We start from the raw sequence: 23,643 nt of genomic DNA, 5'->3' as shown, positions 1-23,643 counted from the left end.
AGAGGGAGTGGGTTATAGTGACACAGTAACAGAGGGATTGAGGGCCTGCTCAGTGAGTTTACATGCTAGAGGGAGTGGGGTATAGTGACACAGTAACAGAGAGATTGAGGCCCTGCTCAGTGAGTTTACATGTTAGAGGGAGTGAGGTATAGTGACACAGTAACAGAGGGATTGAGGGCCTGCTCAGTGAGTTTACATGCTAGAGGGAGTGGGGTATAGTGACACAGTAACAGAGGGATTGAGGGCCCTGCTCAGTGAGTTTACATGTTAGAGGGAGTGGGTTATAGTGACACAGTAACAGAGGGATTGAGGGCCTGCTCAGTGAGTTTACATGCTAGAGGGAGTGGGGTATAGTGACACAGTAACAGAGAGATTGAGGCCCTGCTCAGTGAGTTTACATGCTAGAGGGAGTGGGGTATAGTGACACAGTAACAGAGGGATTGAGGGCCCTGCTCAGTGAGTTTACATGCTAGAGGGAGTGGTGTATAGTGACACAGTAACAGAGGGATTGAGGCCCTGCTCAGTGAGCTTACATGTTAGAGGGAGTGGGGTATAGTGACAGTAACAGAGGGATTGAGGGCCCTGCTCAGTGAGTTTACATGCTAGAGGGAGTGGTGTATAGTGACACAGTAACAGAGGGATTGAGGGCCTGCTCAGTGAGTTTACATGCTAGAGGGAGTGGGGTATAGTGACACAGTATCAGAGGGATTGAGGGCCCTGCTCAGTGAGTTTACATGCTAGAGGGAGTGGGGTATAGTGACACAGTAACAGAGGGATTGAGGGCCCTGCTCAGTGAGTTTACATGCTAGAGGGAGTGGGGTATAGTGACACAGTAACAGAGGGATTGAGGGCCCTGCTCAGTGAGTTTACATGTTAGAGGGAGTGGGTTATAGTGACACAGTAACAGAGGGATTGAGGGCCTGCTCAGTGAGTTTACATGCTAGAGGGAGTGGGGTATAGTGACACAGTAACAGAGAGATTGAGGCCCTGCTCAGTGAGTTTACATGTTAGAGGGAGTGAGGTATAGTGACACAGTAACAGAGGGATTGAGGGCCTGCTCAGTGAGTTTACATGCTAGAGGGAGTGGGGTATGGTGACACAGTAACAGAGGGATTGAGGGCCCTGCTCAGTGAGTTTACATGTTAGAGGGAGTGGGGTATAGTGACACAGTAACAGAGGGATTGAGGCCCTGCTCAATGAGCTTACATGTTAGAGGGAGTGGGGTACAGTGACAGTAACAGAGGGATTGAGACCCTGCTCAGTGAGTTTACATGTTAGAGGGAGTGGCGTATAGTGACACAGTAACAGAGGAATTGAGGGCCTGCTCAGTGAGCTTACATGTTAGAGGGAGTGGGGTATAGTGACACAGTAACAGAGGGATTGAGGCCCTGCTCAGTGAGCTTACACGTTAGAGGGAGTGGCGTATAGTGACACAGTAACAGAGGAATTGAGGGCCTGCTCAGTGAGCTTACATGTTAGAGGGAGTGGGGTATAGTGACAGTAACAGAGGGATTGAGACCCTGCTCAGTGAGTTTACATGTTAGAGGGAGTGGGGTATAGTGACACAGTAACAGAGGGATTGAGGCCCTGCTCAGTGAGCTTACATGTTAGAGGGAGTGGCGTATAGTGACACAGTAACAGAGGAATTGAGGGCCTGCTCAGTGAGCTTACATGTTAGAGGGAGTGGGGTATAGTGACAGTAACAGAGGGATTGAGACCCTGCTCAGTGAGTTTACATGTTAGAGGGAGTGGGGTATAGTGACATAGTAACAGGGGGATTGAGGGCCTGCTCAGTGAGTTTACATGTTAGAGGGAGTGGGGTATAGTGACACAGTAACAGAGGGATTGAGGGCTTGCTCAGTGAGTTTACATGTTAGAGGGAGTGGGGTATAGTGACAGTAACAGAGGTATTGAGGGCCCTGCTCAGTGAGTTTACATGTTAGAGGGAGTGGGGTATAGTGACAGTAACAGAGGAATTGAGGGCCTGCTCAGTGAGCTTACATGTTAGAGGGAGTGAGCTATAGTGACACAGTAACAGAGGGATTGAGGGCCTGCTCAGTGAGTTTACATGCTAGAGGGAGTGGGGTATAGTGACACAGTAACAGAGGGATTGAGGGCCCTGCTCAGTGAGTTTACATGTTAGAGGGAGTGGGGTATAGTGACACAGTAACAGAGGGATTGAGGCCCTGCTCAATGAGCTTACATGTTAGAGGGAGTGGGGTACAGTGACAGTAACTGAGGGATTGAGACCCTGCTCAGTGAGTTTACATGTTAGAGGGAGTGGCGTATAGTGACACAGTAACAGAGGAATTGAGGGCCTGCTCAGTGAGCTTACATGTTAGAGGGAGTGGGGTATAGTGACACAGTAACAGAGGGATTGAGGCCCTGCTCAGTGAGCTTACATGTTAGAGGGAGTGGCGTATAGTGACACAGTAACAGAGGAATTGAGGGCCTGCTCAGTGAGCTTACATGTTAGAGGGAGTGGGGTATAGTGACAGTAACAGAGGGATTGAGACCCTGCTCAGTGAGTTTACATGTTAGAGGGAGTGGGGTATAGTGACACAGTAACAGAGGGATTGAGGGCTTGCTCAGTGAGTTTACATGTTAGAGGGAGTGGGGTATAGTGACAGTAACAGAGGTATTGAGGGCCCTGCTCAGTGAGTTTACATGTTAGAGGGAGTGGCGTATAGTGACACAGTAACAGAGGAATTGAGGGCCCTGCTCAGTGAGTTTACATGTTAGAGGGAGTGGGGTATAGTGACACAGTACCAGAGGGATTGAGGGCCCTGCTCAGTGAGTTTACATGTTAGAGGGAGTGGCGTATAGTGACACAGTAACAGAGGAATTGAGGGCCTGCTCAGTGAGCTTACATGTTAGAGGGAGTGGGGTATAGTTACACAGTAACAGAGGGATTGAGGGCCCTGCTCAGTGAGTTTACATGTTAGAGGGAGTGGGGTATAGTGACACAGTAACAGAGGGATTGAGGGCCTGCTCAGAGAGTTTACATGTTAGAGGGAGTGGGCTATAGTGACACCGTAACAGAGGGGTTGAGGGCCTGCTCAGTGAGCTTACATGTTAGAGGGAGTGGGGTATAGTGACACAGTAACAGAGGGATTGAGGGCCCTGCTCAGTGAGTTTACATGTTAGAGGGAGTGGGGTATAGTGACACAGTAACAGAGGGATTGAGGGCCCTGCTCAGTGAGTTTACATGTTAGAGGGAGTGGCGTATAGTGACACAGTAACAGAGGAATTGAGGGCCTGCTCAGTGAGCTTACATGTTAGAGGGAGTGGGGTATAGTGACACAGTAACAGAGGGATTGAGGGCCCTGCTCAGTGAGTTTACATGTTAGAGGGAGTGGGGTATAGTGACACAGTAACAGAGGAATTGAGGGCCTGCTCAGTGAGCTTACATGTTAGAGGGAGTGGGGTATAGTGACACAGTAACAGAGGGATTGAGGGCCCTGCTCAGTGAGTTTACATGTTAGAGGGAGTGGGGTATAGTGACAGTAACAGAGGTATTGAGGGCCCTGCTCAGTGAGTTTACATGTTAGAGGGAGTGGCGTATAGTGACACAGTAACAGAGGAATTGAGGGCCTGCTCAGTGAGCTTACATGTTAGAGGGAGTGGGGTATAGTGACACAGTAACAGAGGGATTGAGGCCCTGCTCAGTGAGCTTACACGTTAGAGGGAGTGGCGTATAGTGACACAGTAACAGAGGAATTGAGGGCCTGCTCAGTGAGCTTACATGTTAGAGGGAGTGGGGTATAGTGACAGTAACAGAGGGATTGAGACCCTGCTCAGTGAGTTTACATGTTAGAGGGAGTGGCGTATAGTGACACAGTAACAGAGGAATTGAGGGCCTGCTCAGTGAGCTTACATGTTAGAGGGAGTGGGGTATAGTGACACAGTAACAGAGGGATTGAGGCCCTGCTCAGTGAGCTTACATGTTAGAGGGAGTGGCGTATAGTGACACAGTAACAGAGGAATTGAGGGCCTGCTCAGTGAGCTTACATGTTAGAGGGAGTGGGGTATAGTGACAGTAACAGAGGGATTGAGACCCTGCTCAGTGAGTTTACATGTTAGAGGGAGTGGGGTATAGTGACATAGTAACAGGGGGATTGAGGGCCTGCTCAGTGAGTTTACATGTTAGAGGGAGTGGGGTATAGTGACACAGTAACAGAGGGATTGAGGGCTTGCTCAGTGAGTTTACATGTTAGAGGGAGTGGGGTATAGTGACAGTAACAGAGGTATTGAGGGCCCTGCTCAGTGAGTTTACATGTTAGAGGGAGTGGGGTATAGTGACAGTAACAGAGGAATTGAGGGCCTGCTCAGTGAGCTTACATGTTAGAGGGAGTGAGCTATAGTGACACAGTAACAGAGGGATTGAGGGCCTGCTCAGTGAGTTTACATGCTAGAGGGAGTGGGGTATAGTGACACAGTAACAGAGGGATTGAGGGCCCTGCTCAGTGAGTTTACATGTTAGAGGGAGTGGGGTATAGTGACACAGTAACAGAGGGATTGAGGCCCTGCTCAATGAGCTTACATGTTAGAGGGAGTGGGGTACAGTGACAGTAACTGAGGGATTGAGACCCTGCTCAGTGAGTTTACATGTTAGAGGGAGTGGCGTATAGTGACACAGTAACAGAGGAATTGAGGGCCTGCTCAGTGAGCTTACATGTTAGAGGGAGTGGGGTATAGTGACACAGTAACAGAGGGATTGAGGCCCTGCTCAGTGAGCTTACATGTTAGAGGGAGTGGCGTATAGTGACACAGTAACAGAGGAATTGAGGGCCTGCTCAGTGAGCTTACATGTTAGAGGGAGTGGGGTATAGTGACAGTAACAGAGGGATTGAGACCCTGCTCAGTGAGTTTACATGTTAGAGGGAGTGGGGTATAGTGACACAGTAACAGAGGGATTGAGGGCTTGCTCAGTGAGTTTACATGTTAGAGGGAGTGGGGTATAGTGACAGTAACAGAGGTATTGAGGGCCCTGCTCAGTGAGTTTACATGTTAGAGGGAGTGGCGTATAGTGACACAGTAACAGAGGAATTGAGGGCCCTGCTCAGTGAGTTTACATGTTAGAGGGAGTGGGGTATAGTGACACAGTACCAGAGGGATTGAGGGCCCTGCTCAGTGAGTTTACATGTTAGAGGGAGTGGCGTATAGTGACACAGTAACAGAGGAATTGAGGGCCTGCTCAGTGAGCTTACATGTTAGAGGGAGTGGGGTATAGTTACACAGTAACAGAGGGATTGAGGGCCCTGCTCAGTGAGTTTACATGTTAGAGGGAGTGGGGTATAGTGACACAGTAACAGAGGGATTGAGGGCCTGCTCAGAGAGTTTACATGTTAGAGGGAGTGGGCTATAGTGACACCGTAACAGAGGGGTTGAGGGCCTGCTCAGTGAGCTTACATGTTAGAGGGAGTGGGGTATAGTGACACAGTAACAGAGGGATTGAGGGCCCTGCTCAGTGAGTTTACATGTTAGAGGGAGTGGGGTATAGTGACACAGTAACAGAGGGATTGAGGGCCCTGCTCAGTGAGTTTACATGTTAGAGGGAGTGGCGTATAGTGACACAGTAACAGAGGAATTGAGGGCCTGCTCAGTGAGCTTACATGTTAGAGGGAGTGGGGTATAGTGACACAGTAACAGAGGGATTGAGGGCCCTGCTCAGTGAGTTTACATGTTAGAGGGAGTGGGGTATAGTGACACAGTAACAGAGGAATTGAGGGCCTGCTCAGTGAGCTTACATGTTAGAGGGAGTGGGGTATAGTGACACAGTAACAGAGGGATTGAGGGCCCTGCTCAGTGAGTTTACATGTTAGAGGGAGTGGGGTATAGTGACACAGTAACAGAGGGATTGAGGGCCTGCTCAGTGAGTTTACATGTTAGAGGGAGTGGGGTATAGTGACACAGTAACAGAGGGATTGAGGGCCCTGCTCAGTGAGTTTACATGTTAGAGGGAGTGGGGTATAGTGACACAGTAACAGAGGGATTGAGGGCCCTGCTCAGTGAGTTTACATGTTAGAGGGAGTGGGGTATAGTGACACAGTAACAGAGGGATTGAGGGCACTGCTCAGTGAGTTTACATGTTAGAGGGAGTGGGGTATAGTGACACAGTAACAGAGGGATTGAGGGCCCTGCTCAGTGAGTTTACATGTTAGAGGGAGTGGGCTATAGTGACACAGTAACAGAGGGATTGAGGGCACTGCTCAGTGAGCTTACATGTTAGAGGGAGTGGGGTATAGTGACACAGTAACAGAGGGATTGAGGGCCCTGCTCAGTGAGTTTACATGTTAGAGGGAGTGGGGTATAGTGACACAGTAACAGAGGGATAGAGGGCCCTGCTCAGTGAGTTTACATGTTAGAGGGAGTGGCGTATAGTGACACAGTAACAGAGGAATTGAGGGCCTGCTCAGTGAGCTTACATGTTAGAGGGAGTGGGGTATAGTGACACAGTAACAGAGGGATTGAGGGCCCTGCTCAGTGAGTTTACATGTTAGAGGGAGTGGGGTATAGTGACACAGTAACAGAGGAATTGAGGGCCTGCTCAGTGAGCTTACATGTTAGAGGGAGTGGGGTATAGTGACACAGTAACAGAGGGATTGAGGGCCCTGCTCAGTGAGTTTACATGTTAGAGGGAGTGGGGTATAGTGACACAGTAACAGAGGGATTGAGGGCCTGCTCAGTGAGTTTACATGTTAGAGGGAGTGGGGTATAGTGACACAGTAACAGAGGGATTGAGGGCCCTGCTCAGTGAGTTTACATGTTAGAGGGAGTGGGGTATAGTGACACAGTAACAGAGGGATTGAGGGCCCTGCTCAGTGAGTTTACATGTTAGAGGGAGTGGGGTATAGTGACACAGTAACAGAGGGATTGAGGGCACTGCTCAGTGAGTTTACATGTTAGAGGGAGTGGGGTATAGTGACACAGTAACAGAGGGATTGAGGGCCCTGCTCAGTGAGTTTACATGTTAGAGGGAGTGGGGTATAGTGACACAGTAACAGAGGGATTGAGGGCACTGCTCAGTGAGTTTACATGTTAGAGGGAGTGGGGTATAGTGACACAGTAACAGAGGGATTGAGGGCCTGCTCAGAGAGTTTACATGTTAGAGGGAGTGGGCTATAGTGACACAGTAACAGAGGGGTTGAGGGCCTGCTCAGAGAGTTTACATGTTAGAGGGAGTGGGGTATAGTGACACAGTAACAGAGGGATTGAGGGCCCTGCTCAGTGAGTTTACATGTTAGAGGGAGTGGGGTATAGTGACACAGTAACAGAGGGATTGAGGGCACTGCTCAGTGAGTTTACATGTTAGAGGGAGTGGGGTATAGTGACACAGTAACAGAGGGATTGAGGGCCCTGCTCAGTGAGTTTACATGTTAGAGGGAGTGGGGTATAGTGACACAGTAACAGAGGGATTGAGGGCACTGCTCAGTGAGTTTACATGTTAGAGGGAGTGGGGTATAGTGACACAGTAACAGAGGGATTGAGGGCCTGCTCAGAGAGTTTACATGTTAGAGGGAGTGGGGTATAGTGACACAGTAACAGAGGGGTTGAGGGCCTGCTCAGAGAGTTTACATGTTAGAGGGAGTGGGGTATAGTGACACAGTAACAGAGGGATTGAGGGCCTGCTCAGTGAGTTTACATGTTAGAGGGAGTGGGGTATAGTGACACAGTAACAGAGGGATTGAGGGCCTGCTCGGTGAGTTTACATGCTAGAGGGAGTGGGGTATAGTGACACAGTAACAGAGGAATTGAGGGCCTGCTCAGTGAGGTTACTTGTTAGAGGGAGTGGGGTATAGTGACACAGTAACAGAGGGATTGAGGGCCTGCTCAGTGAGCTTACATGCTAGAGGGAGTGGGGTATAGTGACACAGTAACAGAGGGATTGAGGGCCTGCTCAGTGAGCTTACATGCTAGAGGGAGTGGGGTAAAGTGACACAAAAAGTAAGGATATGCATTTCAAATAGAAACACTGTGGACGACAAACGCATGAGTGGCGAGCGCCATTCTCGTCCAATCAAATGCTTCTCAGAGAAAAACATTGAACCCAATGCTTTCCTATGATCAGCATTTAAAGACGTTCCGCATCCTCATGTAATGCAAGAAAATGTCCAGTGACTCGGTCATTGCAGTGTAAGCACCCTCTAGTGGCCGTGAGGAAGACAGCCACTACAGTTGTGTTTAGCTCTGCAATGTAAACTGCTGCGTCTGCAAACAGAGTTCTTCCTATTTCTATCACCTATGGGCTCTCTCTATCTGACCTCACAGTGAGTCGCTTCAGTCTGCCATCTTGGCTTCACTGCGTGAGTCCCATAGGAATCCTTACAGGGCCATTTACTAATGTAAGAATTTAAAGTGAATTTCTGGTTTAAGGTCAAAGTAGTTGCACTGACAGTATAGCTGTCTTGGAGAACATTTCTAGTTTGTTTATTTTGACCTTAAAGGATCACTAAAGGGTCATGAACACAAACATGTATTCATGACCCTATAGTGTTAAAATCACCATCTAGCCTCCCTGGGCCCCTCATGCCTCCATAAATATAGCAAAATCTTACTGTATTCAAGCCTGAAGCTGTAACTCTGCATGCTGTTTGCCTCAGAAAAACAAGCAGTCTGCTGACATCATTAGAAGTGGTGGCCTGATCCAATCACAGTGCTTCTCCATACGATTGGCTGAGACTGACAAAGAGGCAGATCAGGGGCAGAGCCAGCATGATTCAAACACAGCCCTGGCCAATCAGCATCTCCTCATAGAGATGAATTAAATCAATGAATCTCTATGAGGGCAGTACAGTGTCTGCATGCAGAGGGAGGAGATACTGAATGTTTGGATGCATTTTAGGCAGCCATGACCCATGAAGGATCTCTAATAGCCATCTGAGGAGTGGCCAGTGAAGTTATCACTAGGCTGTAATGTAAACACTGCATTTTCTCTGAAAAGACAGTGTTTACAGCAAAATGCCTGACAGTAATGATTCTACTCACCAAAACAAATTAAATAATCTGTAGTTGTTCTGGTGACTATAGTGTCCCTTTAAATTCGAAATCTACATAAGAGAATAACGCCGTTAATGTCGGCAGAAGCCTCGGGTACATTTTATACAAGTGCCGCCTAGCTACGCAGAGCGTTCCAACTGGTTTCAATGACAACAAACCCCCTGACAAACCTGCTGCAGATCTAACACGCATTGTAACTGACGCACGTATTGTGCGGCTAACAGGGGCAACACCTCCCGATGAAAAACATTTTAATTAGGGGATTCCAGGTATTAAAAAACACTTCAATGACATGAAACAGTTATAGTGTCTAAGATGTCCCCTTAATATTGACATTATTACCATTTATATAGTGTCTACATATTCTGAGGCACTACAACTGCAATGTTCCTAAATGGAAAAATGGTGTGAGAAAGCTGTCTGGTGTCAATGCATGCCTTCCATTCTGAGAAGCAAAAATGTATTGATTGTCTGATGTTTAAATGGTTAACAAACCTCTGCTACTAACATAAACAAACAAATTGCAAAAACAGAATAAGTGTCGGCATTCGCTTAATAACAGAGAGAAGGAGCAGATCGACTAATTAAGCAGTCATGCTTGGGTACCACAGCTCTCCGTAATTATACAGGAAGCAAGTACGAAATTAGAGACATCCGTAGTGAACACATTCTCCGACCCTTTAACTGCCGGTGAAATCAGTCTTCTTACTTGTAACATAAAATAGGGGTCCAGGCACTCCTTGGTTCAAGACAGGCACTTTATTGAGAACCACAACAGCAACGTTTCGACCCCAAAAGGTCTTTGTCAAGCTCAGATTTGTGGGAGTGAGTGCAGTTCCACATATACTATTCAAAGTCTTCTTACTTGTGACCGACAATTTCTAAACTGCTCACTAAAAAATGTACGAAAAACTATCCAAGCTGTGACTATACCTGCACACCTCCCAACATGTCACATGGACAAAGAGGGATTCTTTAATTTTAGGGGTGTGGCCAGGGGCGGGGCTGTTCTGAGAAATTTTAGGTAAATTACTAATAACAATTTATACAACTAAAATGTAATTTATAACAAGAGCAATGTATATTAGTTATACAGACTGGTAAGGGATAAGGGGGGCCAACCACCTAAACTGAGTTTTAGAACTGTAGTGTCATTAATACACGTTTGTGTTCCAGACAGTATAGTGCCTATTTAAGTTTGCATACATGTCATGACATATTCCTTCAACCTCTCATTTTGCCACGCAATGGTTGCTGGAATGTAGTACTGTTATTTGTGAGCCTGTTCAGCTCCGGTACCTATTCCTCCGATAGGTGAACAAAGCTGCAGAAACAAAGTTGAAGGTAATTGAATAGTTTATGATCTAATTTTAATTTTGGATCACTAATGATATGTTGATGGTGTTAAGAATAAATAAATGTTATCAGTAATATTAATATCATTAAAACAAATCTCACCCAGTAGATTCTGGGACATGTCAGATGTATTGTTTTATTTGTAATAATTGCCAAACAGAAGAAAACAAAAAAATAAAGAGAATATTTTTTTTTTTTTAAAAATACGTCCTCTACGTGAACAGCATGTATTCCAATAATCTAGGAACCAATCCAAGTTTGTTTCCTTCACCTGCAAACGGTCAGAGATGCACTCTGGACTGAGATTGCCATCGGGTTCTGAGACACCAGTAAATCTGTTGATATTTAAAGTTACCACCGATGATCACTGCGAGGATTGATACATTATTACTGCTGTCTTTTTAATTCGGATACGGGAGCATTGGGAATGTAATGATAGGATGGAATCCTTCACAACTCCACTCTATGCAGTGGTTAGAAAATGGGCTACAGCCACGTGGACCCTCACCCCTAGGCAGTTGCATAGAGCATCATTGTTTGTAGTTGGACATAGAATATACGTGGCCCTGCTCAATCTTAGCTGCACCCATAGCCATTGCCCATTCTGTCCAGCCCATTGTGTCACCCACTCTATCCTTAATACCACCTGTTCATTTATCGAGGGTAGGTGTACATGTAGTACTAGGGCTTAGGGGTTTATGAATGAAATTCCACCCCTATTTCTGTAAGAATATACTAAAACAATGTGGACCATGGGCAGCAGAAGTGGACCAGATTTGTGTAGCAATCTCAGCAGAAAAATGACAGATACACCAAAACAGCCACGGGACATCCTAAATCCATGTACAATATCAATTAGAAGTCCATACATATGTTTAAAAACCAAGCAAAAACAAACAGTAGTATTTTTCTAAAGGTGTGTATTTCCAGGGTGAGATACCTGCTGGCTTTCCAGAGGGACAGCCAGTCCTGTATAACTGGTTTTCTAGCTGCTCCTGTGTGATTTGTGGAAGGGACAGATAGGATAATATATGATGGGTCATTTGTATAAATATATGATCGACACATTAGTGGAAAGAAAGGATCTTAAGAGGGTTGATTTGTGCGACAACTCAAGATCACCATCCAGGCTTTGTTCAGTGATGAGCTGGTTTGAGTCCAAGGCATTTGAGTTAGATTACTTGTGGAGCCAACACCCAAAATGTCTCTGTTACGTCCTTTAAAAACCACGGAGACCATGGTGATTGGCCTGGAGAAGGCCTTGAGCTAGAGATGGAAAGTACAATTCAACCTTGGCCTTGGAAGAGCTAAAGTCAAATGGTTTGCTGTTGCTTGCTAGAACGGTAGTTGGTGCAGATAGTGAATAAGGATAGAATGACAATGAGAACGAAGAGGAAGACGAGGGCTGACCAGGAACTGAAGGTGACTGCTTTAAACCTGGAGGGAGCTTCTGCTGGGATCATATTGGTGAGATTAAGCATATAACCCAAAGCCCAGCCAATGGATGTGTCTCCGGCCTGCAAAAACAACAGAATGAAAAGATCACATAGGGCATTCAAAGATCTGTCTCGATTAGCTATATGTCTGCATGCTTAGCACATCTAGAATTTACAACTCTTTGCTTCAATAGCACCAATGCTACTTATTCGTCACATGTTGCAGCCTCCCTTGTCTTAATTCAGTAATATCCCATGATATAACGCATGATACAATATAACAAGCTTAACTATGGCAGCTATGTTAAATATATAGTTATTGCCATAGCATGATCCATATTTAACCATCTTCTCCAATACTTATAACCATTTTATTCCCTGCACCTGGAATGAACATTCTCTTATTGACTTAATCTCTTTTCCATAAATTACGACTGTATCTGGTCCTATCGCCACTGAAACATGCGACAGGTGACGCAGTTTATCATTGTCAACCGCACATTGCTAAGACAGTTTATTAGTGTGGCGAAACCAACCTCGCCACTGGGCATTGAAGAAGCCTGTTTGCCCGCCTGCTGACTATGGCCCCTGGGAGATTTGGCCCTTTAAATACAGTATTTGGGCATATTGTATTTTATTATGCTGCTGCTGGCCCTTTAAGAACCATCTGGGGACATACTGTGACTTTTAGGAACAATGCCCCTTTAAGATTATGGCCCCTGGAAGATATTGCCTGTTAAAGACTATTTTAGCAGATTGGATTTTAAAAGACTTGCTGCCCCTTTAAATTGTATTGGAGCAGTTCTGCAGCTTTAAATTGGCACTTCGGATGTAGCCGATGTGCCGAAGTAGTCGAAGTGGCCACCATTCGACAAATGAACACGTGGCGGCGGCCATCTTTGTTAATTCGAACAAGGTCAGCGGTATGTATAGCCAAATCCATGGAACTGAAATCGGCTACACATTTCAACAAACACCGCTGATCCTTACCTTCTCCTACACTCTGTTTTCAGCTGCAGAGACTAAGTCCCGTTCGGGAGTTTGAACTCACTGCTATACTAAGATAAATGCACGAACGGCCCCGTAAAATAGACCGACCGCACAGCCCAAATCTATGGAACTGTTTTGGGCAGGAAAATGTGCTTGCGGTCGGTCATGAAGGACTCCCAGCTAACTTTTGATCTACCTGATGGATTTGTCTGATTTTTGAGAGTGTTTATGTTTAACGTTTGCTGATTCTGAATATGTAATTTTTATGAAGATTGGACGTATATTTTTAAAGTTTTATAGTACATGTATAAAAACTGTATTTTTCCTGCTTGTGATAATTATGTTAACCCATTGTGTACCATAATTATATCCAGGGCCGTCTTTAACAAGGGGCAAACTGGGCAGCTGCCCCGGGCCCTGTTGCTCCTGGGGGGCCCAAAGCAGCTGCCCTGTGGGCCCCCTGCCCGCAGCCAGGTCTGAACAGCCCACAGGATACTAAGAAATATTCCGGTGGGCTGCTGCAGGTGTGGTAATCAAGGGCCCCCGGCCCTTTAAGAGAGCTCCAGACCGGGCCTCTGTCTTCCTGCCTGCTGGGAGGAAGTGTTGTGAGGTCACTTCCTCCCAATTAACTGAGTGCCGCTGGGGAGGAGGAGGCATACAGGGAGAGAAGGTGACCAAGAGAGAAGGTACAGACCAAGAAGAAGAAGACTCCCATCAATCTCAGCCATCCAGCTCCCACTGGACTCCAGGGAAGCCACACTTCTGTAAAGGTAAGGAGGGTGGCTAAACTATGTAAATTGATATGTGTGTGTGTGTGTGTGTGTGTGTGTATCTGACTGTGTGTGTATCTGACTGTATGTATGTGTGTGTGTGTGTGTGTGTGTATCTGACTGTGTGTGTGTATGTGTATCTGACTGTGTGTGTGTGTGTGTGTATCTGACTGTGTGTGTGTGTGTGTGTGTATCTGACTGTGTGTGTGTGTGTGTGTATCTGACTCTGTGTGTGTGTGTGTGTGTGTGTGTGTGAGTATCTGACTGTATATGTGTATATCTGACTGTGTGTGTGTGTATCTGACTGTATATGTGTATATCTGACTGTGTGTGTGTGACTGTGTGTGTGTGTGTATCTGACTGTATGTTTGTATATCTGACTGTGTGTGTATATTTGACTGTATGTGTGTATATTTGACTGTATGTGTGTGTCTAAATGTGTGTGTCTGACTGTATGTGTGTATATCTGTGTGTGTGTGTATATCTAACTGTGTGTGTGTGTGTCTCACTGTGTGTGTGTGTGTGTGTGTGTATCTCACTGTGTGTGTGTGTATCTGACTGTGTGTGTATGTGTATATCTGACTGTGTGTGTGTGTGTGTGTCTCACTGTGGGTGTGTGTGTGGGGGTGTGTATCTCACTGTGTTTGTGTCAGTGTTTGTGTGTATATGCGTGTGGAAATGCATACATCCCATCTAACATTGCACACAAATACATTCCGGGGGAGGGGGGGTGGCGGGGAGGGGGGCAGGAAAGGGGGGGTGGCAGGGGGCGGCGGGGGGGGGGGGGCAGGAGGGCAGGATCCAGGGGGCCCAAGCAAATGCATGCCCAGGGTCCAATCAATGTTAAAGACGGCCCTGATTATATCACAGGCAGAGGGGAGGATTTTGTGTATAATTGCTGGGAGTGTTTTCTGTAATGTACGTTGTGGCGGAACCCACCTCGCCACTGGACATTGGAGGGGCCTGGCTGCCTGCCTCTTACCTGCTGACTATGGCCCCTGGAAAATTGGTACACTTAAAGATTTATATTTGGGCATATTGTACTGTATATTGCTGCTACTGGCCCTTTTAACAGCATCTATGGACACATTGGGACTTTTGGGACTACTGTCCCTTTAAGACTGTGAAGCATGTTCTAGTGTGCTGCCTGTAATATTGTATATGTATTCATGTGTTAAGTTTATCCTGGGTGATATGTATGCAGCATTCAACTGATTGTTCGGTAGAATCACTCCATTCAGTATATTGAGTGAAACTACTGAACAACCAGACCACCCAGGAATAAGTGTGCCTCCAATTACAGTTTGCAACAATGTTGCAAACAGGTAATTGGCAATCAGTGCAGTGTGGTCTTTGTCCTCTGGGTGGCCGCCATTCGGGAAACAAACACGTGGCGGCGGCCATCTTAAACTACCGAACAGCGGTGTTTTGCCGTCGAGTGTCTGGAACTAAAATCGGACACTTGACTAGGCAAACACCGCTGAGACCTCCATACTTCCAGAAATTCGTATGGAAACTACCGAATGACCCGCCGTTCGGTAGAAAGAACCCCACAAACAAGGGAATTCATTCAAACCCTCTCCAGGCTCTATAACACAGGCAATTCGCCTGTTTTCATTCCCTTGTTTGTGACCGACCGCAGGGCCAAAATGCATGGAACTGTTTTCGGATACTTTACCCATGCGGTCGGTCAAATCTTTGGAACCCCATATCTCACGAACCATTCATCCGAATTACTTGAATTTTGGATATGTTGTCCCCCTGAATAAGGGCTATCCAGCGATGCTGGATTTAAAGGTGTACCTCCTGTTTTTGGGGTACATCCAGGAATTGGGGAAAAGTGTGTACTGTATAATTGGGTTAAGTGGTAATCTAAGGGGAGGAAATGTGTGGGAGGTGCATCCATGTGATTGGTCAATATCATCCTCCCCCTGGGAGTGTCCTGTATGTACCTGTTTGTGAATAAAAGCCAGGCTGGATGAGCCAGTCCAGAGTTCCTGTTTTAACCTCAAAGTGATGTGTCGTCTCATTATTGGGGGAAGGATTTATTGTATGCTGTTCCAGTTGACTGCTAGGGGTACAAGCCTATTCGTATGGTTCCTATTCAATGGTCTACAGCATTCATACGCTTGGGAGAATTTAAAGTTTTCTTGGATTCGGTGATTATGGTGTCTGCCAGAGTGCTTGGAGCCCTCAGGAAGCACTAGGAGCATCCATTAACGGAGGTACCAAGTCGGGGTGCCAGGCGATCCGTTACATACGTGTGTTATTGGTTGTTCTGTAAAACCTTGTGTGCAGTACTATGTTTGTGGATTGGGAATAAAAGAGACTGTATGTGCCAGTACAGTCAGTTCTGCTTGACCTCAAAACGAAGTGTCGTCTCGTTGTTGGGGGAATTGGATTGTATGCTGATTGCCAGGAGTGTAAGCTGATTGTATGCTTTTCCTGTTCAGCTGTTTACAGCATTCATAAGCTTGAGAGCATTCGTATGCTTCACCGGTTCGGTGGTTGTGGTGTCTGCTGCAGTGCTTGGAGTCCTCAGGAAGCGCTAGGAGCATCCATCAACGGAGGTACCCAGTCGGGGTGCCAGGTGATCCGTTACAATTAGTATCCACTAGGTGGTGCTAACACACAGAGTTTATAAATGTCCATTAGATGGCGCTGTCATTAACAATTCCTCACTGTTGACTAAATGACCTATAGTAGCCAATCTGTCTAAATGGGACCCAGTAACGTTCATTATAAAAAGGTATAATATATGGAGTTCCAAAATTCTGGAGCAAAATATTGACCCCCACATTAGTACTTTCCCAAGCACAGCTTTCAAGCTGAACTCTGTGTTGATAGGAACGTAATCTGGCCTTACTGTAACTGGATTGTAAGTGAGTTTTCCAAGTGATTATAAATTACCGGTAACTTTTAAGTGAACTGGAATGGATTATTAGAAACCATTTTGTTTTACTTGCTTCCATTTTATATAATAGTACTCCTGTAAAGAGCTGGATCCTGTCAATGCGAAATGTATCACGGTCTATGACCATTCCATTCATATGTTACAACAGAGATTTCTTTTTGTTTAGTCCAATGAGTTTCTTAAAGCCTATCCTGGAACAGTCTCTGCTGATCAGGATAGTCACCCTGAATTTAGACTGTGGCCACTTCCATTTCAGGTCTGGCTTCACCCATGTTCCACATGAGCTGGCTTAAATTTGGACTAACTCCAGAAATAAAACCAGAAGTTATAAGACCCCGAGAGAAGTAAGATGACAGTAATAAATTGTTAGGGTACACACCTTTCTCTGGAAAGCAATGTTGGGGAATGTCTCTTCATTAAAGCGGTATCCTTGGCTTAACAACAGGTAGATAAAGTTGGCTGTGGTGCAATAGCCGTTAAGATGTTTCTGCAGAAATGGAGGGGCTTTAACAACCAGCTGCAGGGGGAGGACGAGAACGGAGAAATATTAAAATCCAGTTTTACCGTCATGGCCTCAAATTCTAATCAAATAAATATTTCCAACCTACATCGCTATAGGAAGACGAGCACACGGAATTGGTGGCCGCTTTGAAGTTTTCAAGTGAATCCACCGGCATCTTCATCACAGACTTAATGAAGTCTGTTGTGTAATAAAAGCCTGCAAAAGCCTAAACCATGGAGATAAGAACGAGTGAGTAAAACACAACCAAGCATAAATCAAATTATTACTAAAAATATATATCATCAATAGGCCAACAGGTAAACGGAACAAAAAAAACAGCACAGGTTCCATGACATAATTGGGCTTACCATAGCTATATAAATGAATGTAATAATAACTATATATATATATATACACACATGCACATAAACAAATTAATTTTACATCACTACATTTATTGATAACACCATACCTACATATTAAAACCCATCACTTCTATTTGCTAGGTTTGTGTAGTACTAACTGTTTGCCACTAGAGGCCACCACAGTCCAAGTTAACTAAGGCATTCAGATAGGTGATTATTACTAGATACTGTAAGAGAACTGGCCATAGACCGAATAATTCATATAATTAGAAATTCCTGTTATCCTTCATAATAAATTGAAAAAAAAAATGTAATGAGTGGACCTTTTCTACCCTTAAGGGGCCTGTGCTCTAGTGAAATGTCTGAATAATTATCCCACTTATGATTGCACCTGGATTTTATTTGTGTAGATTAGTGCAGATCCAGTGCTGTAACATATATATCATTGGGGTCTCCCACTACATAGGATCCCTCATGCCCACCCTACTCCCCATTATTAAATAATAATCAAAATCCACATCATCATTATCATGTAAAGTCATGTTCTGCAGCTTAGTATTGTCACACTACAACGTTCGTGATCTGATAAATCACCCCGAATGGCAATGAGATGATGTAATGTCAGGTCCTACCTGGCCCCTGATATGTGCCACCTGTCACAGGTGCGTGGTATCTGCTCACCAGGCATGGACCACACCTTAGCTCATTATCGAGTCATGCTTTGATATTGCTATCTTTGTAGTTACTGTGGAGTCTGATGTGAAGCCTCCAGGGGCAGCTGATTGTGCTAATCTTCCCATTCTCTTCACTTACCTTAGGGTTTGAGTAATTGGAAGCTGCTACAGTTGCTGCTAATTGACTTAATGAACATCTGATCTGTCCATCAAGTCCTTCGATTCTAGGATCAGATACCAAACACCTAGTGTGACAACAACCCATTTGCCTTGTGTGTTTTCTATTTTGTTTTGTTTTAACATGTTTCTGGATCTAGACTGGACTTCATTATTTCTAGTCTATATGTTCGTAACTTGTGTTCCGGACTCTGTTTGGGCCAGCCTTGATCTAGTCATTGATCCTGTTACTTATTTCTTGTTTAGTTTTTCCTGCACGGTCACGTTCTTCCCTTGTGTTATTCAGGAATGACTACCCCATTACTCTGGGTCCAAACAGTTACATCGTAGAATGGTGGGATATATTTGCCATTTCATTGTCAACTCGGCACAATTCTTTGTTTGGTGATTAGAACCCTGCTTGTACCATGACACCCAAAAATAAACAGTACAAATATAGTCACTATGAAGGCTACTTACGATGAAATTTCCAGAAATGTTGGGCTGGAAGACGCTGTCAAAGGAGCAGGAGGAAAAGGTGCAAGTGGAAAACTGGAAGAGACTTTGCACCAGTGCAGTACACTGACCGGCATCGCCACTGCCCGTCATGCTGAGTGTTGCAGTGGGGTTGTAGTTTGGTGGTTTCTCTTTGCCAGTGCATGGCGACTCATAGACATCTCCAAAGGTCAAGGACTTGTTGTAATTTTTCGGCCAACATGGATTTTGAACGGCAGTTGCGTAGGACTGCGACTACAGACAGAATTAACATGTTACATTTTCGACAGATACATTCTTGGCAATGTTTTCACAGCATTAGTGTCTGCCATGGACTGCGTTACTTACACACAGGGCTATTCACTAAGGTATGATTTATTGGGAATTCAAAATTAATTTCAAATGTAAAGCCAAAATAGCAGAACTAGAAACACATTGGCTCTCGTGGTATAAAATCTGAAATTTGCCTTGAATTCCTGAAAATTCTAATTTTTGTGAAAAACAATGATGGGATACCAAAATAAAAAAATTGCTAATTTTAAAAACTCTTCAAGTTGGTGGTATTTCCAGCTCGACTAGTTTTGCTCTAACATTTGCAATTCCCTTCGATTCACCACAATTCTTGAAATAGTGATTAAGCTGCCTACATAGAATGACAAGCAAGGATTCATTTAATGTATTTATATTCATTTATTTTTTTACTGCCATTTATGAAACTGCTAATTAAACTAATAATCTGGATAAAAGCAGCTCTGAATGTGCATCGTGTGTGTCCATGTGCAAAATTATTCTACAATACATCTATTATTCATTATTTGGCAGGTGTACATAAGAAAATGTCAGCCTTTCTCAGGTGAGCCAGACTCAGGTGAAGGAGGGGCTCATCTATCCACACCCACTCCACTCATTGCACAACCGTAACAGTGTGAGTTGGTGACCCCATTTAAGGATAAAAAAAAGTTATTTTCTATTATTCAACTGAGTGTTCTAACCACCTGGTAAGTCATGGGTTACATTTTCAGGAGTCCCCTTTGTATTAGAGTAATTGAGAGTCTGGCAATCGATCACTTAGACGCCAGGAATTATCCAGACCTCCCATGTGACCCACTTGCGAATCTTGGCTATTACCCCTGCGAGGGCCACTAATCTTTATTATGGTAACAATTAATGAAATTATTGCAGTATACACAGCACTCCACGATAATGGGTTTAATGTTTACATTGTTTTAGTACTAATGCCAAGGAAAGTGTCCTGAAAAAAAAGGTTTTTACCGTGCAAAACTCACACATTGCAATAAACCTCTGATTGCAAAACTTCTCATTGAAGCTTTACATTGTTTAGTAAAACCTTGAAAACCTTGGAATGAAATTGTGTATTCCCTGACCCTGAGAATCTGTACATTCACCCTGAGAATCTGTACATTCACCCTGAGAATCTGCGCATTCATACTCAGAATCTGCACATTCGCCCTGCTAATGTGGCCATTTACCATGAGAATCTGCACATTCACCCTGAGATCTGTGGATTCATTCTAATAATCTGCCCATTCTCACAGATAATCTGGCCATTCACACAGAGAATCTGCCCATTCATTCTCAGAATATGCACATTCGCCCTGATAATCTACATGTTCATCCTATAAACCAGAAAATCTGCCCATTCACCATGAGAATCTGTCAATTAACTCACTCTACATATTATTTCTGCCTAATGGGGTCATGGTAACAAAAAAAAAAATTACACAGCTAATTAGATTGATTAGTTTAATCTTTCCATATGACTTTTTTATTTTTTACTTCGAAAGACTGTAGGGATGTTTTTTGGGGGAGTAGGAGGGACTTGTTCCCAGACCTACTCCCCCAAAAAAACATCCCTACAGATAAGCCCACTGCCATTATCCTGTTCCAGTCATCCCCTTTTACCTTGAGTACTTTAGAAAGGACTCTCTTCAACACCTGGTCTCGTCCATAGCACAGAAAGCTGTGGGTGTACACCCGGTATGTCTGGCCATAAAGACGCAAGACCATCTGGTTTGTTGGATCTTCGATTTTAGCCTTTGTCTCAAAAGTAATCTGAGTAGACGCTCCCCCCAAATCCATTGCTCCAAGAGTCCCTTTCGTGGGCTGCAACCAACGTCCAATCCAGCTATACTACATGACAGAGATGTCAAAAATATACTTTAATTTTTTTATAAAGTCAATCAAACATACAATTTACAAAATACAGGATTGCATTAATTAACACTGATTTTATATTAATATAGAGCTCGCATACATAGAATACAGTCATCAATGAGCATGTTATACAGTACATTCCAGTCACATGCAATCAGAATGGATGAATACTGGCAGCTGTGAAATACTCAGGGAAAGGTCCTAGTGACAAGTAACCTGGTTGGGAGCCAATAAGTTGGACTCAGAGGGACAGTAAGGGGAGCTTAGTTCGAGCCAGCAAACATATTTGGTGGAGGCGACTGGTTGGAGGACAAGAGATAATTTGTTTCTGGGACAAGGAAGGAAAGAAACAAAGCAGAGTCATTGATTAAATATACTGCTTTTAAAGGACATAATAGTCAATAGACCCACTACAGCTTAATGTAGTGGTTCTGGGGCATATAGCCTGTCACTGCAGGGTCAGTGAACGTTACCTTTTCTGAGACACTGCAGTGTTTACATTGCTGCCTAATTCCACCTCTAGTGGCTGTAGAGCGAGTTCATGGACAAGGTCCAGCAATCTTTATCTTTAACCCAATGCATCGATTGGACGGAGTGGCGATTTTCAGCGCATGTGCAACATATCTAAAATGCTTCTCAGCCAAATAGGTGAGGAAGATGTACCAAGAATGGGGCAGCAAGGTCTGAAAGGTAAGTTAATTTCTCTATTTCTATCATGGGGAGGGGGCAGTAATCGAAATAGTCAATCCGAAGACAATTGTTTGCGTTTTTAATTGTTGGGGTTTTCTTTTAAGTCACACTAAAAATGTTGATCAATATACAAAAATGAGAGGGTGATTTAGGGTAGAATAAAGGTACCACAACGCACTCTTTGAGTGTCAGGTTTATTAGCAAAAATGTTGATGTCCTGTTGCTATCAGATCTTTTCTCCAGTGTGGCATTTATGGTAGGAACAAAATCTTCTAGGCGTAGGGAGCGTTATGAAAAAAATAAAAAATCACCAAGTCTAATGTTTACAAACTGGCACTCATATTAAGCATATTATCGAGACAGGCAATCTCCTTTCATGCAGCTTAGGACCTTCATCCTTTGTTTTCTTTGTCAAAGCTGAGAGGCACCTAATAATTCTTTTAGAAAGCTATGCCAACTGAGGCTTGGAATACTTTCTTTATATTGTGTGATCTACAGATTGTGGGAATAAAGGAGCCGAACACACCACATCGTTTTTTTTTTTACATTGGGCACGATTCACATAAAGGCCCTTCCATGAAAGGGACAGAGAGATAAGAGAACGAGATTCACAAAAATAGTAATGAAAGAGGCAAGGAGGAGCTGACGAAAGATGAACTCTCAAATCTTCCAAAGACACTAGTAGTTTATTCACTAAACACTGAACCGTTGTGAATTGAAAAGCAAACTGCAAAATTTTGGCTAAAACATTTGATTTGGAAAAAAATCTTTTTCAATTCAGCTGCACTCACTGCTTGGGTAGTTTAGCCTAAACGTTGCGATTTGGTCAACTCTCTGCATTTTAGCATTCCGTGAGTAAATTCAGATCTGTATATAGAACATGTCATACCTCACTATAAAGGGGATACATCTGTACATTAGTACTCATTTGGGCAGGGTCCTCTTACTGTACTATGTCAAACATGTTTTGTTATAATTAATTGTTCGTCTTGTTTTACCTATTGTTGTACAGTGCTGTGACACTATATAAAAATTGTAATTATTCATTTGTGATGTAGGTCTAGTCTTGACATGTGTTCAAAGAAGGCCACAGTAACTCCTCTGAGTTCCATGTAACTTTCTCACACAGATATGTGGGATTTAAGCCAAACTAGGCATTAATATGGCTAACACGTGTCTTTTGGCAGCACCAATAATTATTATTACTGGTATTTATATAGCGCCAGAATATTCCGTAGCGCTTTACAATATTATCAAAGGGGGAGATTTAACAATAAATGAGACAATTACAAAAACTTACAGGAACAATAGATTGAAGAGGGCCCTGCTCAAAGAAGCTTACAGTCAATAGATGGGGGGCGGGGGTGTAAAACCCAAAAGGACAGGAGGTAGCAATCAAACAAGATGGAGTGAAGCAGAGCTGGAGGAGAGAATAGAGTGCTGCAATTTAGGAGAGAGCAAGAGACAGGTATGTGAGGTAGAGGTCACTCTGGGAGGCCATAAGCTTTCCTAAAGAGATGGGTTTTGAGGCACTTTTTAAATGATTGTAGACTAGGGGAGAACTTGATGGTGGTAGGGAGGCTATTCCAAAGGAAAAGAGCCACCCGAGAGAAGTCCTGCAAGTGTGAGTTGGCTGTACGGGTGCGAGCAGCAGACAGGAGAAGACCAAGAAGGGGCATACCTGCAGATCAGTGAAAAATTTATGAGGGGCTAGAATTGGTCAATGCTTTATATGTGTGGATTAGTACCTTGAATTGACTCCTATAGGATACAGGAAGCCAATGTAAGGACTGACAGAGGGGAGAGGTGTGAGAAGAGCAACAGGAGAGGAAAATCAGTCTGCCGACAGAATTTATTACAGACTGTAGTGGGGCAATACAACTTGTGGGAAGACCCATTAGGAGAGAGTTACAATAATCCATGCAAGAGATTATTAGAGCATGGACAAGCTCCTTAGTAGCATCTTGTGTAAGAAAGGGGCAGATGCGGGCTATGTTTTCAAGGTGGAACCTACAGGATTTGGTAACATACTGGATGTGAGGCCAGAATAAAGTATAACTCCAAGACAGCGCACTTGCAAGGATGGACTGATGTGGATACCACTAAATGAGCAAAAGAAG

At 44.3% G+C, this 23,643-nt stretch overlaps 1 protein-coding gene across 1 annotated transcript in view; it reads right to left on the bottom strand.

Moving 5' to 3' along the window:
- Positions 1 to 10,476: 10,476 nt before the first annotated feature.
- Positions 10,477 to 23,643, bottom strand: part of ENTPD2 (ectonucleoside triphosphate diphosphohydrolase 2) — a 59,656-nt gene continuing 46,489 nt past the window's right edge. The window contains exons 5-9 of the mRNA XM_063432960.1: positions 20,582 to 20,809; positions 18,644 to 18,913; positions 17,075 to 17,194; positions 16,846 to 16,983; positions 10,477 to 11,873 (exon numbers count right to left, since the gene is read on the bottom strand). Coding sequence (XP_063289030.1) covers positions 11,670 to 11,873; positions 16,846 to 16,983; positions 17,075 to 17,194; positions 18,644 to 18,913; positions 20,582 to 20,809 — 960 coding nt within the window. The 3' untranslated portion in view covers positions 10,477 to 11,669. The remainder of the gene's footprint in view (positions 11,874 to 16,845; positions 16,984 to 17,074; positions 17,195 to 18,643; positions 18,914 to 20,581; positions 20,810 to 23,643) is intronic.

The sequence above is a fragment of the Pelobates fuscus genome, chromosome 9 (genome assembly GCF_036172605.1).
Source record: "Pelobates fuscus isolate aPelFus1 chromosome 9, aPelFus1.pri, whole genome shotgun sequence".
Taxonomy (NCBI): domain Eukaryota; kingdom Metazoa; phylum Chordata; class Amphibia; order Anura; family Pelobatidae; genus Pelobates; species Pelobates fuscus.
The sequence above is the reverse complement of the archived record's forward strand: the minus strand, read 5'-3'. Positions and strand labels throughout refer to the sequence as shown.